The 19,933-nt window shown below is 42.7% G+C and overlaps 1 protein-coding gene across 1 annotated transcript; it reads right to left on the reverse strand.

Annotated features, from left to right (window-relative positions):
• Nucleotides 1–679: 679 nt before the first annotated feature.
• rhot1b (ras homolog family member T1) lies at nucleotides 680–19,669 on the reverse strand. The gene is made up of 19 exons (XM_056279823.1): nucleotides 19,630–19,669; nucleotides 17,881–17,939; nucleotides 17,550–17,631; nucleotides 17,385–17,428; nucleotides 17,232–17,285; nucleotides 16,979–17,031; nucleotides 16,344–16,452; nucleotides 15,316–15,417; nucleotides 15,047–15,145; nucleotides 14,805–14,913; nucleotides 12,797–12,917; nucleotides 11,775–11,859; nucleotides 11,105–11,250; nucleotides 10,804–10,904; nucleotides 10,214–10,344; nucleotides 7,992–8,075; nucleotides 6,692–6,814; nucleotides 6,372–6,574; nucleotides 680–1,117 (listed from the first exon to the last, which is right to left on the reverse strand). Exons 1-19 carry the CDS (start codon nucleotides 19,664–19,666, stop codon nucleotides 1,000–1,002), a joined length of 1,860 nt encoding a protein of 619 aa, XP_056135798.1. The 5' UTR covers nucleotides 19,667–19,669; the 3' UTR covers nucleotides 680–999.
• Nucleotides 19,670–19,933: the final 264 nt, after the last annotated feature.

The following is a 19,933-nucleotide window of genomic DNA, read 5'->3' on the forward strand; positions in this document are numbered from 1 at the left end:
GGTAATAGAATGGGTGTGTGTGCAGTGTGAGAAATGACTGTACACTATAAATTATCATACGCGGTAATGCATTGAGTGTGTATGCACAATGCTTGTGTACACACATGCACACACACAAAATAAAGTGACCGATGTGGGTAGGAGCATCGGCTAATGTTTTCACAGGTTCAGATGTGATAGGATGCAGCTAAGACCATTCAACATAGTAGCATATGTTAATTCAGCATGACTCCTTTTGAGATATGAAGACGTACAAAGGGAGAAACCAAGCTTTCTAACGGATATTGAAAAACCTGGTTGGCAACACAGCAGCAAACCGTTGTCGAATCGATGTTGGTGATCAACAGTCTTGTCATTTACTGAACCGAAATTTGAACCAACACACTGGCATTCAATGTTTTCAGTGCTCATACTGCACAACTTGTCCCTTTTGAACACAGACAAAGAAATTTTCAATCTAATATCTTATATACAGCATTTACATCGTTCGGCCCAACTAATATCATTGATACTATTGTGTACCTCACAGATCAGTCTTTATCTTAAGCAGTTAACATTAAGTTGTCCATGTTTGAATCAGCAGGTAACCAGAAAAATATCTAATTATACTGCACAACTCACTAAGCCTCATGACCACTTACTATACTTCTTATAGTACAAATAAAAATATATTATCTATAGTTTGAGCAAAATACTTGCAGACAAAGAAATAAAATGAGCAACATACATAAAAAATAAATTATTTTCACTTTTATACCCACATGGGGAAAATATATATATACATAATTTTACCGCAATGAAGAAGGAAGATGATTAAGCCAAGTATGCTCAAGATTTTGTTTTTCCACTGCTCAAGACAAATTTTTCAGATTGGGACACTTTTGCAGCCTTCTGAACTTCCTCCATCATCTAACAGCTTTAGAGATACCTCGAGTTTGTAACTAGCTTCAGTTCTGATCCTGCCGAAACGCCGTCAGTGTGTATTGGGTCAAGCGAGGATCACCGTGGTTTGAGGAGGACTCTGTACATGGCAAAGCCCAGCACTGCAAACACTGTGGCCCCGACGCTGGCCCTCAGCCAGAAGGTCGAGCTCTTCAGGTCTGCCTGGCTCACGTGTCTGAGAGAGAGAAGACACAAAGAATGACATAACTAGAATGACAGACTTACAAAGAGGCTCAGAGAGAGAGAGAGAGAGATCCAAATGCAGTAACAAGACATGTGACAGTGATAAAGGAGATGAACGGACAAAGAAAGAAAGAGACAGTGAGACGGATTAACTGAGACAGTAAGGAGGAATACACAAAATGAAACCAGCAGGAAGGTAAAGACATAAGAGGCCTCAAAGGTTGTGTGATGGTACTCAACTACTGATTTCTTTTCTTTTGGTTGTTTGACTTTGAGATACTTTAATGATCCCCGTAGGGAAATTACGCTCTGCATTTAACTCATCCTAGCTGTGTAGCTAGGAGCAGTGAGCAGCTGCTGTGCAGTGCCCGGGAACCAACTCCAGCTCGTCTTGCCATGCCTCGGTCAGGGGCACAGGCAGCAGTACTAACCCTAACATGCATGTCTTTTTGATGGTGGGGGAAACCGGAGCACCCGGAGAAAACCCACCGCAGACACGGAGAACATGCAAACTCCACACAGAGGATGACCTGGGATGACCCCCAAGACTGGACAACCCCAGGGTTCGAACCCAGGACCTTCTTGCTGTGAGGCGACAGCGCTAACCACTGGACCACCGTGCTGCCCACTTGAGCCTGTCAATATGTTATGACGTGATTTGTGATTATCAAAGAACAAACACACACACACACACACACACACACACACACACACACACACACACACACACACGCACACGCACACACACACACACACACACATATCATGTAACATTATTTACATAACCCAGTATATTAGAACATAAAATAATATGGGCACTCTGTGCAAAAAATGACTCAAAAACTAATATTAATAACTTAGCATCACGAACACACAGCTCTCTAAATGTGATCTTATAAAAAAGGAAAATAGGACAAATAAATAATGTGACATGGGCTTGTGGAAAAAACAACCAGGATGAAATGAAGTAAGAGGATGAGAAAGGAGGAACCTTAGACTGCAGAGATCTTGAAGTAAAAGCCAACAAATGTGAAACGTAGTTTCAGCAGCACGACATCGGTGCCAACAACGACCTATGACCTCTGTGGTGCTAGTCCACACAGGTTTAACCACAGGTATGAAAGCAAAGCAGACCAAGATGATAGACAGACACCAACCGCTCTACAAGTAGCATGCAATAAAAAGGATGAAATGATTCTAAGTAACAGAAAATAAACTTGAACCTTAACTCAACCTAATGACAACAGCAAAATGAAGACGAGAAAAAAAAAAGGTGATGATATCTGCATGAATGTTTTCAGTTTGAAGGTAAAAAGTAATGCATGTTGCTGATAAAATAAACAGAAACAGAAATACAGCGAGAGGATGATGATGTAAGTAGGAGAGCAGGGCATGAGAAAGGGAGCGGACCTGCTTTTACACTGAATCATAGAAAAATAGAGTATAGAGGTGAGAGGAAAAACTGTTTGAAGAAGAAGATGAAGACGATATCCAAGTGACAGAATTTAATGAGGAAAAATGGCAAGGTGGAAAACAGAAATTTAAACGAAAGAGGAAATGGGGAGACAATGCGACTCGGAAAGCCAGATACAGACTCAGAAAGCCAGATACAAGATATAAAAAGAGGACAGATGGAGCTGGAGGCGGTAAAGAGGACCTGCTGAGTACCACAGCGTAGAGTTTGGCCCTGACCGTCTGCAGCAGCTCGGAGTTGAGGAAGTTCTGACACAGGCAGAAGGTGCACCTGTTACACGTGCACATGCAGCGCAGCCGGGCGTGACTGAGGAAGGTAAGGAGGGAAGACACACACACACGCGCACGCGCACACACACAAACACAGACACACGAGCAAATGGGGCACACATTCAAAAATTCAAATTTGGTAAAATTTCGTAAAAAGTTTTGGAATTTTTTTTTTGGAATTTTTTGAAAAAAATTGGGCACACATTCAAAAATATGAAGAAGTTAATCAGAGTGGTAATTTACAATACCATCACCACGACAACAGTGAGTTACATCACTAAGAATGATAGTGCAAAGATAGGAGGGAGGAAAATATTTATCTAGTGAGATGACAAAGCTCGACTGGAGTTACTTTACAGGAAAGATTTGATCTGCGATGAGAAATATCCATAACTATAATCTAATCATTTCACACTGGCGCGAGTCTTTCACCAGCTGAAGTTCAGTATTTGATCACTGCTATAGATTGGTGCCTCTTCAGGGATAATTTTCAGCTTGCTACCTAAATCAGTGACATCCAGTTCTGACCAGCGATTTAGATTCATTATATTCTACAACTACAAACAAACAGGATCCAAACCCATAGAACTGGACACGCTGTAATCAAAAGAGCACTGAAATCTTCCAGCTTGTCACATCAGATGACAGTTGACTTGATGACACTGTGAGACATCTTCCCTGACTCACGAGACTAGAAATCCTCTCCATAGGCTGAAATTGAATAAATGAATGAATGAATGATTTTAATGTCATTGCACAGCTGTACAACGAAATTATGTGCAACTCCCCAGTGGTACAATTAAAAAAATTATTAAAAAAAATACCCATGACAAAAACTACAGTTCGAAAAAATACATTGACGAGTGAATCAATCGCATGAAAAAACGCCCCTGGTGCCTTTAACCTGCTATTTGTGGATGACACCCTGAGGAGAAAAAAAACCAAACATAAGAGATGAAAAAGTCATCCATCCATCCATTTTCTTAACCGCTTATCCTGCTCTCAGGGTCACGGGGATGCTGGAGCCTATTCCAACAGCCATTGGGCAGCAGGCGGGGAGAAACCCTGGACAGGCTGCCAGGTCATCACAGGGCGCCCCCACCCCACCCCACCCCACCCCACCCCACACCACACACACACACACATTCATTCCTAGGGACAATTTTAGTATGGCCGACTCACCTGACTTACGTGTCTTTGGACTGTGGGAGGAAACCGGAGCCCCCGGAAGGAAACCCATGCAGACATGGGGAGAACATGCAAACTCCACACAGAGGATGACCTGGGATGACCCACCAAGGTTGGACTACCCCGGGGCTCGAACCCAGGACCGTCTTGCTGTGAGGGCGACCGCGCTAACCACTGCGCCACCGTGCCGCCCTGAAAAAGTCATACTTGATCACAAATTCACAAAGTCCTTCCTTGTTTAAGGCGATGGTAAATGTGATGTAAATATATGCACGGTGGCCATGTGGTTAGTGCGGTCGCCTCACAGCAAGAAGGTCCTGGGTTCGAGCCCAGCAACTGCTGGAATAGGCTCCAGCATCCCGGAGAGCAGGATAAGCCGTTAAGAAAATGGATGGATGGATGGATGGCAAAATAAATAAATTATATATATATATATATATATGTGTGTGTGTGTGTGTGTGTGTGTGTGTGTGTGCGTGTGTGTGTGTGTATATATATATATGTATATATATGTATATACGTATATATACACACACACACAAATAGACAAAATACAAATAGAAATCGTCTGCAAAAGAGATAGTTATCTAGCCTTCTTAAAAGGTAAACCAGTAAAGAAAAAGCAATTCAAACTTACAAACACAAATATTTCCCACAGATGAAGTGATAAAAATAAAAATAAAATGTATTTCTTTTCCATTGCATCCCTCATTTGAATTCTCGATTTAACTGAATGAAAATACTTTTTAGATTGATTTTATGTTCATGGGTGTGAGTGGTAAACTGGGGTCACATCTGTATGTTTGTGTGCTGTGACCCCCCCCCCCCAACTCATTTCTTACAAATTTTCCTTACAATTTTCCTTACCTTAACCCCTTCAGGGGAAGATAACTAAAGTTAACCTCTTCTCAGATGTGCAACCTGCAGGGCTGCATACTAACACAGAGGGCAGGACTTCCTAGGACTTGTTGGGATACGGGTGGGAAAGTGTGTGTGAGCTCTGCTGCACTGTCTGTCGGTGAAGTTCAAGAGTCTGGGATTATGGCTGACGGAGGAAGGGCTTTTCGACTGTTTGTGAGCTTATGTAACCTGGAGACAGGTGGTGTGTGGTCACAATGATCACTCTGACAGGAGCCGACATTATAGCTCAGTGGGAGTTAAGTCATCCTACTCTGTAAAGAACAACAAAAAACAAAACTGAACTACTGAGAAGGTAACATTTCCACAATGCTTTGAGCAGCAATGTGAAATTAAAATGGTATATTGTAGTTTTCTCTGCAGTGTGCATTGCACAGTATGACTGCATTGCATACACATTTCATGGATTATTGAGTCCATGAAGTATGTCCATGGTCTGAAAAATGAGGAAAAGGTGAGTGTAAAATATAATAGACCTACATAAGTCAATATCTTCTTAATGTTTCAGTGCAAGCATAATTCACTAGGTTCAAGGCCAGTTTAAATATCCCTTATCTGAGTTGAGCAGCATTATGAGGCTCATCAGCTACCTCTTTTTGGGACAGCCTTTGTCACCGAGCAAGTGACATCAAGCAAGAGACAGCTCTCCCTGAGCACCTGTGAGTCAGGCACAGACCTGGGCCATCTGTCAGCTAATAATAATACCCTTTGCATTCATTATAATTTGGGTTTTGTGACTGGAGGTTGTGAGTCACAAATGCATCTTCGCCCATACTTTGTCAAAAACCACAGTATGTGTTCCATATTGGCTATAACACGAATAACTTCCAGAAACTCAGCAATTTGCATATGGACAATCTAGATTATTTTACTTTGAGATGTTTGTTAGTGAACTAATACATTGCTATTCCATTGTTGTGTTTTTCTGGTTACTGAAAAGTGTACATATACAAGAACTTTCGTTTTCATGGACCTGGAACAAGATCTAGACGTTTATGGAGAGACTGCATCTCACATAAACTCAATCAAATAATATTGCATTTGGATCGTGTCAATATCCTTTCATAAACTCGCCACTGTTGACTGTTGACCCCCATGGTTGGACAGCCTCAGGGTTCGAACACAGGACCTTCTTGCTGTGAGGCGACAGCGCTAACCACTGGGCTACCAGCATTACGCAGGTAATTCAGAGGGGTTGAGCATAAGTTGCGTTTTCCCTCAGATGTAACAATAAACATAGATTTTTCCCCTCAGGCCGGTCATGTATGTGATACATCTTTTATTGTCGGGGAGATCACTTCTACCATCCTAGGCCCATACCAACAAGTTTTCAGCTAAAAAAAAAAAAAAAAAAAATCTAAAAATGGGTTTACCCCTTTAAGTGCTTGTATACATACGGGTACATGGCCATGGTGGTGAGTTTGGTATAGATGTCTTTGCTGGGGGCTGCAGCGGTGTTACAGGTGAAGGACTGAGGAGGGGGCATCTTGTGTTTCCTGCAGAATTCCAGTGGGCTACAAGCGTACAGCTGTTTGACCTCTGGCAGGTCTGATTTAGTTGCTATCATCATACATGGGGTCTTACTGTCCATGAAGTATTGCTGTGGGGGAATTGACAAGACAGCACACAAAATCATAATTTTCATCAGCAGCAACATTTGGGACACCAGAGCTAAACTTCTATCAAGAATCAAAAGTGGTCGACACCAAGTGACTACCTTGAAGACTTTGGCGCAATAGTCAAAGGAGAAAGGGTTGCTGGCGTCATAAACCAGACAGACAATGTCGCAGGCCAGGTCAGTGTCGGACAGGTAGTCGACATCTGGGAAGACCTCGTGAAGCTGAGCACAGGGAAGGAGAGTCAGGCCCACAACATAATCCCATTTGAAGGCAATTGAAATATACAGTATGGTAAACCATGAGAGAAGAGAGCGTCTATGTTTATTTCAGAGCAGCAGGGGTTATTTTCAGGCAGGGCTATGAATGTTCCATTTATACTTGATAATCCAAAATACTGCTAGCTGCTCACTCCTCCAAGCCTCCAGGGCTAAACTCTTCACCAAGGGGACAATCTTTTTTCTGCACAGTTGGCCTCATATCAAAGAATAAAAAGCCACGCCATCTGAGGACATGCCTCCTCAGAATCTGGGCTCTTGTCACAGCAGCCCTCAAAAGCCTCTCCCTGTGCAAATTAGCTGATAACCCTCCACATCTTTTCCATCAGAGTTCTTTGTATTTACTTTAGTTTTTAGTTTATTGTTTATTTGACAGGGACAACGCACAATTTTACAACTGCACCTATTTTAGTTCAAACACCCACACTCGCACTGCATGCGTTCGCCAACTGCATCTCTCCGGCCGGCAGTCTCGAAGGAGACGCCTTGCCACTTTCGTGACAAGGCGAATCCAGGCCGAACCACTGCTTTTCCCGACACACCCAGAGACGCATTCATGTGACGAACACAAGCCGACTTCGCCCCCCTCTCCCGCAGACAGTGTTGCCAATTATTGCTGCTTCATCGAGTCCGGCCATAGTCGGATCTGACGAGACCGGGGCGTGAACCCTGGTCCCCAGTGGGAAACTGCATCAACACAAAGCCAATGCTTAGACCGCTACACAACCACGGACTATGTTTGTGCTGATTTTAACCAAAGCTTAAGACGCTTTTTAAACACCGCAAAGCTGGCTGACTCTCTGACATTAGGGGGAAGGGAATTCCACTTTTACTGAAAATGCTGATTGACCAAAAGTAGTCTTCCTAAACTGTGGTACCCAATCTCCCCTTGAATATGCTCTGGTCCTGACCGTTACAGTTCTGTCACTGTCGAGAGAGGCCAGGCATGCTCTCTAGAAAGTAAATCTACTTTACTTTCTAGCTTTGCCCTGTCCACGTCTTTTTAGTTATTATTCATGAAATTCTGTGATAAAAAAAAGAACAAAAAATAAGACCATCACAATTAAAACAATTACAGAAAGAATATCAGCAGTACAGATACAGAGATAACAGTGATACTCACAAGCAGGTACTTCTCCTGGCCATACACATAGGTCGTGCTGATGGCGTAGTAGGATCTGTGCTCCTCCCGAATCAATTTTTGCCGCTGAAAGGACAGCATGGAAAACAGTTCATGTGCAGTTCACCTGGTAACATCTGACACTGGGCTTTTTACAGTCATAGGGGGGGGAAATGCAGCAGCATATGGTGAAAACTGTTTTTATGACATTATCTCTGATTGTCATCCAGCTATGTGTGTTCGTGAGAAGCTGTGTTGAGCTGTTACACTTCTTTTTTCTCTCTCCCCTTTTTCTCCCCAATTGTACCCATCCAAATACCCCACTCTTCCAAGCCATCCCAGTGGCTGCTCCACCTCCTCTGCTGATCCGGGGAGGGCTGCAGACTACCACATGTGTCCTCTGATACACATGGAGTCGCCAGCCGCTTCTCGTCACCTGACAGTGAGGAGTTTTGCTAGGAGGACGTAGTGCATGGGAGGATCACGCTATTCCCCCCAGTTCCTCCTCCCCTCAAACAGGCGCCCCGACTGATCAGAGGTGGCGCTAGTGCAGCGACCAGGACATGTACCCGCATCCGGCTTCCCACCTGCAGACACAGCAAATTATGTCTGTAGGGACGCCCGACCAAGCCAGAGGTAAGACGGGGATTCGAGCCGGCGATCCCCATGTTGGTAGGCAACGGAATAGACCGCTATGCTACCCGGACGCCTGAGCTGTAACAATTCTGGCAAAACTTTAGCAATTAATGGTTATGAAAACACATTTGAGAAAGAAACAATGAGCTGGCAGTGTTCAAGAGCTTAGAGAGTTCTGTAAATGGTCTGAGAATGTCTGCTGAAAGTCTGTCCACCATGAACTCCCAAAAATGCTAGAAAACTGTTGGGTTTGTATAGTTCCATCCCCATGTAGTGTGATGAATCATCAACAAACACTTATTGACATTAAAAAAAATGTGCACAGCAAAATTAAACTCTTGAAAAAAGACACCCCATCTTTCAAGAGGGTGTGCTTTTTAAATGCAGGTCTTTCAACTGCAGATCCGACTAACTTGCAAATAAGCACACCTGATTCATTCTCTTTTCTCATTATATCAAACTTCTGCCTATGAAAAAAAAAATCACCTGACAGGAGGACAGAAGCATTGCTAAAGAGTTTTTCAGGAGAATGGGAACAAAATAAGATGCACAGATACAGACTAACAGGTTTTCCTTTTTGCGCTGTCGGTGGAGCTAAACAACTAATAAAAGAGTGAAAGCTCACAAAGAGCGAGAATATTTAACAGCAGATTATGACGGTCAACCTTCATAACAAGATTAGTCATTATCGTGTGTATTACAATCAGTATTTTCATTAGTCACACGTGGTTGAGGAAATGCAGAGATATATAAAAACAGAAATAGATAAATAGGGAAATGAATAAGTAGGGAAATAAATAAAAACGGAAATAAATAAAAACAGAAGTAAATTTAAACGTAAAATAATGAATTGGGAAAGAATTTCATTAATTTGATAATAGAGGTTTTTATTTCAACATTTCTTTATTATTTCATTTTTGCATTTATGTGTGTTTATTTATTATTATGGCAATTTCAGTCCTCCATACTCCTGTGTGAATGAAAAAAATAAGGAAAAAATACAAATAAATGTATAAATGAATGAATAATAATAATAATAATAATAATAATAATAATAATACTAGCCCTGTGATGGCCTGGTGGCCTGTCCAGGGTGTCTCCTCGCTTGCCGCCTAATAACTGCTGGGATAGGCTCCAGCATCCCCGCGACCCTGAGAGTAGGATAAACGGTTCCGATAATGGATGGATGGATGGATGGACTTTCAGTTGTTTTTGTGTTTCAGTTGTCAATAAGCTGAATAAGCAAAATTGAAATAAAAAGAAAAATTCAATCCAATTTATTGTGCAGGCACATGTTAAAAATGAAATATTGAATTAAAGTTTTTCCCCTCTCTTGAGGTCCAAATTTTTCCATGAGTGACAAAGAATTTTTGAATTTCTCCTTTGGCAAGTAATTCTTGTCAAGCTGTCTCCATTTTTGTCTTGTATGTTTTCTTAGTGGTAGTAGTCACATGCTGCGCAAAGGAAGATTATTTATTCTCTTAAAAAAAGGTAAAGAAAATGGACCAGACATGTATTATAACTGTCTGGACAAACTTTGCAACATCGGGGCGGAAACATGGCTAATGATGGTGTTTGTCTCAGCTCACCATGAGGTTTCTACCCAGGAAAGCTTGGAGGAAGCCACTCTTGCCACTGGCGACATCTCCAAAGATGTTACAGCGGAAAACACTGCGTTGGGTCTGCTTCTTCTGCAAGTCGATCTTCTTATCCCTGGTCGCTGCAGGGGCAGGCCACACAGCGGTCAGCGGATCAAGTTTAGACCGTTAAAGCATTTGTAATTAGTAATTAGCCAGTTTTGGGTAGGTGCCCCACAAGATTTGCAACTGTATCTGACTGAGACGTCTCTGTGATGATGTAAAAAAGTAGTGAATGAAGTGAGCTTTCACATCAACTGTGTGACTGTGTGGTAAAGCCAGCAGGCTGCCCTAGTCATTTTTCTCAAGGCATGAAATAACATTAAAGACAATTTGATAGGCTGATTAATGTTATTCAGGACTCTGCTGATCAAATGAGTTATTGTTTATCGGATCTACATGACGGTGGATCGCTGGAAAGAACTGAATGGTCAAAAACCTAATAAAGACCTCGTGACCTGCTTGAATAAAAATCTTGTCATGCTCCTAATAACAGACTGAACATGCTGACAAAAGGGAAAAAGGGTGATTTAACTATTTACCTGTTATCCCCGCAGCCTGGGAGTCCTGCTCAGCAATAATGGAGTAACCAAGATAACCCAAGTACTCCAGGCATCGTTGGACATCCAAGTATGTTGTCAGTCTGAGAACCCACAAAATAGGAAAAGGTAATGTCAACCTAACCTTAAGCCTGACTGATTTATGATGATATATGTTGTGCACACCCACAGGAACAAGTACACTGATCAAGGCTCTTGCTGGACCAAAGCCAGTTCTGAAAGTAATTAAGGCCCTTATTTTAAGATTTAATGTCGATTTATTGATTTTGAACACTTCACTTACGTCCACTGTGAGAGGTATCCCTGATAGGTGATCCACCCCTGGTCATTGGTGCATACTGTGTTGTTGACATCTGGACCCCAGGGCATGTAGGGAAATACATCAAACAGGTCCTTCAGCTCCTCTGGCGACAGGGCGCAGTCCCGGTCCTAAAGTAAATAAAAATGTATTCTCAGTATTTGGTGATGAACAAGCAGTAATTTAGGACCGGATGAAAAGAACTGAGTTTAAGCACTTCTCTTGTTCACTACAAACTTTAAAGGAACAATATTGTGATTAACAACAGTTCACGAATCTCCTCAATGTGCATCAACAGTGTAGAGAGGTACTCAACAAAACATAGCACAAAGCCCAAACTTATCAATGTTCTCCAAGAACCCAAACATGATCCCTGAAGCGTACACACACACTTTGCCACCGATCACATAAGAGGAAACAGATCTTGGCATACCCATCTAACTGTCATACTAGTCCCATGGCTATTTTCTCTCCTGCCAATCTCTCCTGAGCAGCAAGTTTAAATCCAGCCTCAGCAGGTGATTAGTAATAACTGTAGGGGTGTATTCTGGTACTGTTTAGTCCTGGGCACCGACAGTCTTTCTTTAAGTGCCTCCATGGGCAGAAAGTAAAAGTGAAAAGAGCATTTGGCTCCGTGTCATGTTTGGTAACCCACCTGGTCATGTTTATCAAAGACACGCTGAAGAAAGAGGTAGGCATTGTGGTTGAGCTCTGTGGTGCAGTCTGGAGGAATTTTCAAACTGAAGAGAGTGAAATGTAGACATGGTGAAAATAAGGAAGGATTTAAATAGATAAAAATATGTAAATGCCACTAACCCTCCTGTAAAGATAAAAAAAATAATGTTTTGATTCATGACAATGAAAATCAGTGAAAGCTGAATGAGCAGGTAGATACATTCTAAAGCGCACACACACACACACACACACACACACACACACACACACACACAATATACCACAATCAGTACATAAATCACAAGACATCAGTAACTCACTGGATCAAGACACCAGAAAAGTGGGTATAGAGCTATATCACTACCAGAGCTGCAACTGACAATTTCATTATCAATTAATCAATTGATTATTGTTTTGACTGATTGATCAATCGACTGATTATTTAGTCTATAATAGACCAATAATGACAGACGCCCATTACAAGTTACCAGAGTCCAAAGTGGTATCTTACAACTGTTTACTTAGTCTAACAAGCGACCAAAACCCTTAAGTATTCATTTTATTATGACGTTAATCGGAGAAAGGCCAGCAAATCTTGGCATCTGTGAAGCTGTAATCAGCAAATATTTGGCATTTTTACTTGATAGCAGTCTAAAATGTTTAACCGACTACCAAAATTATAATTGATTAATGTTCAGCTGACTGACTAATCAACTAATCCACTAATTATTTCAGCGCTAATTACTACAGAAAACTACATACACTAAACAGCACTGAGAGGGGGGTAACATCGCATGTGAGGATGGTTACAAATGTAATAATACTGTCTCCTGTAAAACAGAGCACTAAGGGAGATAATCAGTCAGTTCATCTTAATAGAAAATTGCCCAGAGGTGCAAAAATGAACAAAACTTTTATTTTTTTCAGGGAGGGCAGGGCTACAGAGCAAAGGACGCGATGTGAGAGATTTGACTAGTGCACCAGGTTCAGAGCTAGACTCACAGAGGAAAGAGGTAGTCCTGATGCAGCTCCAGGTCATCGTCGTAACCAAACCTCCTCAGTACCGTCCAGGTGGTCTCATGCCGACCTCTCTGGATAAACAGGGTGTGGAGAAACAGAAAACCTGGGGAGGAAATGCAGAGTGACACACAAAAAGGGAAGTTAGGAGTGGTTTCAGAGTGCTTTGTCTGTGCTTCCAGGTTTTTAACATTCCAGCCAGTGAGATAGAGCATCTGTCAATCTAACCATTATTTAGTCAGTCAGCCCTTTAGTCAGCAAGCTGGTCCATCAGTTCATCAGTCAATATGTCCATTAGGCAATTTGTAATACATCACTCCTCTAAAATAGGCAGTGGGTAGCCAAATGCAGTTGGAGGAGGCGTCAGAAAATCACACACTTGTGTAGCTGTGCAGAGAAGTCGAAATGATTGAAAATGCATAACATCATTACAAGTGTGAAACACATATGCATAAAGCCACTTATGCTTGCGGCTTATGGTGCACGGAGTAGCACCTTGGAAAAGATTTAAAGGCTGAAATCTGTTTCACTGTGAGTGACACGACATAACTTTGGGGGAGCAGATGCATTTTCTGACCATCCTTGGAGATGTGTAGTCAAAAAAAAAGCCTTCCTATAGTTCCCACAGGATGGACGAAATTCAGAGTCACATCTCCCAAGCAAGTTGGACATTTCCAATCATAACATGATGAGCCAAGCAAGCAAGGTAAATAAACTGCATTTTATAAAGCACTTTTTCAGCTGCAATAGCTACTCAAAGCGCTTTACAATTAATGCCTCACATTCATCCGCATGCACGTAGACAGACACAGAGAGAGAGAGAAAAAGAGATATGGTGGTGTCAACCATGCAAGGTAACAACCAGCCCATCGGGAGCAGTTAGGGGTTAGCTGTCTTGTTCAGGGACACCTCAACATTTTTGCCAGGAGGAGCCGAGGATCATACCGACAACCTGCTCTACCTCCTGAACTACCACTTAAGACAAAAATGACTGAGTATCTCCTCCCAGCACCTTCTCTTCACACAGTGCAAGCTCTCCCCTCCACTAGCACTGGCAATGTTTGGAATGAGCCATCCTGCAGAGGACGTGCAGCATTGCATCTGAAACTATTAACTGTTTTTCAAAATTTCTTTGCTTTCATTTTCAAGCTTCATAAGCCTTGCTAAAAACATTTTAACTTGAGCGGCCTCATTCACTTTTTTCGTTTCTTTGTGCTCCACTAAAATTATACTTGTGTTGTTTATTACCATTACATCGACATTTATCCCAAATTGTCTTTCGTTAATCTTTAATATGAGGTGCAACTTCTCAAGATGAAGGAAAATTAAATCTATGCTTCATTTCCAGATTATGATCATTGTTCTGTATGAATATTTCGATAAAGCACCTAGACAGAAGAACCGCACCATCCCTCCACTGAGAAACCTTCTGGGTCAAAATTCTGTTTTGTGGGAGTCCGGGTAGCATAGCGGTCTATTCCATTGCCTACCAACACAGGGACCTCCGGTTCAAATCCCTATGTTACCTCTGGCTTGGTTGGGCGTCCCTACAGACACAATTGGCTGTGTCTGCGAGTGGGAAGCCGTATGCGGGTTTGTGTCCTGGTCGCTGCACTAGCGCCTCCTCTGGTGGATCGGGGCACCTGTTCAGGCGGGAAGGGGAACTGGGGGGAATAGCATGATCCTCCCATGTGCTACGGCCCCCTGGTGAAACTCCTCACTGTCAGGTGAAAAGAAGCGGCTGGCGACTCCACATGTATCGGAGGAGGCATGTGGTAGTCTGCAGCCCTCCCTGGATTGGCAGAGGGGGTGGAGCAGCGACCGGGATGGCTCGGAAGAGTGGGGTAATTGGCCAGATACAATTGGGGAGAAAAGGGGGGGGGACCCCCCAAAAATTGTTTTGTATTCCCGATTCAATTACTTAACTATGAGCGTGCTCACAGGTATTGGTTTAAACTGCCCACAACTTGCTTAACTCATGTCAGCCTCGTACCTTTCAGAGTGAGGCCGTTGTCACACACGCCGTCATTCACATTCTTCCTCACCACGTTCTTCACATCCTCCAGGGCTTGGGGGGCCAATGGGGTGTTGAAGCACGTCCTCTGAACATGGCACACGTGTGTAGATACAAACAATCAATCATATTGTCTAAAAACAAGAAACGGTTTGCAAATTTCACCACATATTAAAATCCATTGAGTCCTTATTGTCTGATACAATGGCCAGTCAGCGTACCTGGAAGAAGTTTAGCTCGTTGTCATTGAGAATACCATCGTTGTCAAGGTCAGACACTTTGAAAATTCGAGTCAGGGCTTTAACACAAAGCGGCTTCATCTGGGAATAAAATAGGCCATTTATGCAGTCATCAAAACAAATTGGGCAAACTCAAGATTTCTCAATAATGGGATGCTTTTAATGTAAAACCACCTAAGAGCCATTGAGCTGACTCAAACCGAGGTACAAACTATTCAGTTGCTTTATTGAAAATACTCTGTTGATCTTACGTCTTTTTTTTCTGGACAGTAGAGGGGACCAGTTGGGTGCAGAACAGCTTTCTGGGCGTAGTAGAACAGTTCAGAGATATTCTTCAAGTTCTTCGCTGAGCACTGTGAATGTGGAAAGGGGAAGTTTTACGTGTATGCATGCACACTCAATTACAGGACAAATCTGTAACCTTTAAGGTATCTGGGCACAAAAGAAAATGTCTTGAAACAATGTTGAATGGAGCCAAGTATTCGTATAGTCAACCCTACAAGACTCACTTCAGGCATTCTTTCTTGACGTGTTGGAAGATGCCTTTGTTGCGATTATAATGTACAGCTTAGAGTTACCTGGCACAGTGAGATCACACCTGCCTACCCAACAGTGTGTGTGTGTGCGTATGTATTTATGTGCGTGTTCGTCTGAGCAAGAGACAAGCAGGGTATTAGCACATGAAGGTGTCTGAGGGACACTGTCTGGTCTAATTAACCAGTGCGACAAAGCACTGCTGCTGATCTGTAAAGAGATAGGCTACTATCCACTGCTCAACAGTGATTAACATGTTAAGACCTAATACAGCCAACCGAGCAGTGGTCGTGGCTCAAATGGTTTGAGACAATGTAGAATGTTAACACAGACGGCGTCAACCGAGTTGGGAAAATGACTTAAACTTGACAGACTTGTGGTGCCCTGGTGTTCATGGGGTACAAAACAGCCATTTTATGACATTGTAAGTCCAACTCATGACCTGTGCTGCATATAAAAACTCTTTCAGACACCCACCTTTACTGTTACTCTCTACTATTTACCCTCTAATATATAACAGAAATTCCTTCTAAAGTATATTTATGGGTTTGTGTTTGCATGTTGAACCTTTTCTGATGCTTAGGCATTTTCATTCAGTTTTTCTTATTTGCAAGGTTCAAAATTTGCAAAAAATTAACTTCATGGAAATGTAGGCCCTGTGACCTGACCAGGGGTAATCAGCGACAGGTGGGCCTTGGTAAGGACTCCAGTCACAAAGCTCCATGTAGACAGACCGAGGTCTCACCTCAACACAGGTTTCTATCTCACTGTACTGGTTCATGACAGGAAGTATGGTCTCCATGCTGCTGTGTTCCACCAGGTCGGACTTGTTTCCCACCAGGATCAGAGGAACCCTGGACATGCAGACACATAGACACACACGCTGCATTACAAAAATGTTCCTTTGACCTCCTCATGATACAAAGCCATTCATTTTGCAGTAAGAAGTGAGGAGCTAATGTTGGGTTAGAATATGATCATATAAGCTGCTGCACTGCCACTGTGACTTCTCATAAAAAAGTGACGGCGAGAATTTTCCTGCGAGTAATGCATATCTTTCCAGAAGATAGCCTGATATATTATTTCAGCAACCATTCTTCTGGCAACTATCCAGAGTATTGCTAATTGGTACAGGGTGGGGTGGGGGGGGCTCTTTCTTTCAGGCTGTCTGTCTGACTAATGGTCTGTCTGACTAACTGGCTGTTTGTTTCGTTGGCTAATGAGCCGTCTGACTTAATGAAGTATTTGAAACCAAACTTTGGTTAACTATGGCAAATTAGAGAAATGTCCTTAGTTTTCTCTTGTACACACACACACACACACACACACACACACACACACACACACACACAAGCAGGATCTTCAACTAAACCCACATACCTGCTATCCTTGTCTGTATTCTCAGTAATGAGGGGAATCCAGTGGCTGGTAACCTGTTCAAACGATATGAACGAGAGGAAAAATGGACAGGAAAAAGAAAATTACTGTTGAAAGACCAGCAACATTCTTTTTAAGTGTTGTACAATTGTGCTGTAATGTGTGATACAATAAAAACAGAATGGATTAGGTGACAGCAATACTGATCAGAATCACAACCGCAATACACCAAAAACTCACACCACTATTAACTGACCTTCTCAATGGACTTCTTGTTGTTGACAGAGTAGACAATGCAAATCACATTTGCCTAAATGGACAGAGTCAGAAGAGACATGTCAATTAGGCTTCTACCCATAAACAGTAACTTATTCTGTGTAACACATTGATAAATAGTGAACTAAATGACCTTGGAGATCTCCTGAAAAAGTTGTTCATCTGTCTGCTCTGCCTCTGTAGGTGTAAAACAACCATATTACAAACCATTACTACACCAGGTAGAGTCCATTAAAAAACAAATATCTTCACTTTCATCTGCAAAGCAAAATCAAAGTCATCATTAGCTGATGATTACCTGAATAGTCCACTATGTGCGTGGGAACTCTTTCTGGTGTAACATCAGCAGGTATGGTGATCTCTTCAGCACGGTAAGGAACCTGGGACAGACAAAAAAAAATGGCACACCTTATTGTCACATACTACCACACAATCAACTAACAACAGGTCTTCAATAAATAATTAACTAAATTCAGAGTTGTAAACTCCACATTGGCTTCACAGGCAGAAAAGTATAAAGACGAGTGAGGAAGGCCATATCATAATTGACCAATAAGTGTCAGTAGTACATGTCTATCAATATCGCACACTTTATGGAAGAAGAAGGAGCTCTGAGCATTTTCTCATACCACTTCTGGGAACTCCTCGCTGACCAGAGACATAATGAGAGAGGTCTTCCCAACTTTGGCTGTGGAGGGAGAGAGAAAATAAAGAGCATGACAGTGAAAATAAGGATGAGAGCGACAGAATGCCTCTTGTTAGCTCTTACCTTACTACAAACATAACCATGTTGTCACCACTGAGGATTGTGCTTAATACCTATGAGGATAACACTTCTCAAAGCAGAGGTGAAATGAACAAATCCATAACAATGTCAACAGCAACTCCTAGACACAGTTGTGGGATTTTAGTGAGTAGACGACACCATAGGCTCATATTTTTAAAGTAAAGATAAACCGGTGGTTTCTTGAAGCCAAGTGATACTTTCTACTTCGTCTCTAACAGAGGTGTGGACTTGAGTCACACGACTTGGACTTGAGTCAGATTCAAGTCACAAATTTGATGACTATCCATCCATCCATTTTCCAAACCGCTTATACCGCTCTCAGGGTTGCGGGGATGCTGGAGCCTATCCCAGCAGTCATTGGGCGGCAGGCGGGGTGACACCCTGGAAAGGCCGCCACACTATCACACTGGGCTGACATACACACACACAGACTCACACACATTCATACCTAGGGACAGTTTAGTATGGCCGATTCACCTGACCTACACGTCTTTGGACTGTGGGAGGAAACCGGAGCACCTAGAGGAAACCCACGCAGACACGGGGAGAACATGCAAACTCCACACAGGACGACCCGGGACGACCCACAAGGTTGGACTACCCCGGGGCTCGAACCCAGGACCTTCTTGCTGTGAGGCGACCATGCTAACCACTTCACCACCGTGCCGCCCCAATTTAATGACTACACTTTGCAAAATTTAAAAAAAACTTGCAACTCGACTTCGACTTCAAGACCACAACTTCACGTGGACTTAAGCCTTTTGACTTTAATGAGCCAAAAGATCAAATGCTTTTCATAAATGTGCAGCCAATCTACTCTTAATTTCCGTATAGATCCACTATGAATCCAGCCATAATAAATACAAATCTTAAAAAGCTTTCATGACTTGCACAAATAAAGTAAATCAATTATCACTCTGTTGTTAACATTTTGAAATGACGTAAACCTACATTTGACAACGCGTGCATAACGACTTGTTTAGGACTAGTCAGTCTTGACTTGAGACTTACTTGGGACCTGGACAACAATGACTTGGTCCCATCTCTGACTCTGCCATTATCAAGTGCATCGGAACCCGGGGGGGGGGGACTAGTCCCCCACCAAAAAAGTCCCCCCCAATAAACAAGAACATCCACTTAGTAGTGGATGTTCTTGTTTATCAGCATATATACATACAATATGTAAATAATACAATATGTAAATGTGTTAGTTATTAACAAAAACAACAACAACAACAACAACCCCCCCTCCCCATGTCTTTGCTACTGGAGGCGCCCCCCCTCCCCCATATAAAACTCTCTCCTACGCCCTTGGCCATTATCCTGATATACTGTGTTCATACCAAGGGGCCTCTCTCGCGCGCGCACACACGCCCCCCCACGCCTGTATATGTCTGGTGAGTTAGTTGTAACGTAGGTGACAGAATCCACACAACTGACTTGACTTGACATAGCGGGCATACTATACACACTGTGTCGCTGGGGGACGTCGGCGTCGGGCGCCGAGTTGCAATACTGAGAGAGGAGAAAGCCGGACCGACTGGAGGACCCGCAGCCAAATGAAAACACAGTAAAGCCCAGATTTACTTACGCTCTCCCACCAGTAAAATCCTCACGTCTTTGCGCATCTTCGCCGCGGTTAAGAAGCAACTCGACGAAGCCGTTTACGAGAAACATGGATGCACTTGTCAAAGATGAATGGAACGACCGGCCCGCTAACCATGGGCTGGCTGGTTAGCTAACGCTACGTTTGTATTGTTGATCCCCGCTGCATCATCAAAAGACGAAACAAAACAAAAACACCCGGTAACGCAGTACCAGATCTATGCAAAACTGCGAGGTATCCAATACGACACTAATCTAAAAAAAAAAAGTATTCTCTAGGTGTCTGGAAA

The sequence above is a fragment of the Lampris incognitus genome, chromosome 5 (assembly GCF_029633865.1).
Source record: "Lampris incognitus isolate fLamInc1 chromosome 5, fLamInc1.hap2, whole genome shotgun sequence".
In the NCBI taxonomy this organism is placed as follows: Eukaryota; Metazoa; Chordata; class Actinopteri; order Lampriformes; family Lampridae; genus Lampris; species Lampris incognitus.

Excerpts from the sequence above, each read along its gene's own strand:
- rhot1b (XM_056279823.1), bottom strand. The coding sequence starts at position 19,666 with ATGCGCAAAGACGTGAGGATTTTACTGGTGGGAGAGC. Across the intron at positions 17,940-19,629 it reads GATTTTACTGGTGGGAGAGC|CCAAAGTTGGGAAGACCTCT; the intron begins GTAAGTAAATCT and ends CTCCCTCCACAG. Across the intron at positions 6,815-7,991 it reads GCCAGGAGAAGTACCTGCTT|CTTCACGAGGTCTTCCCAGA; the intron begins GTGAGTATCACT and ends CCCTGTGCTCAG.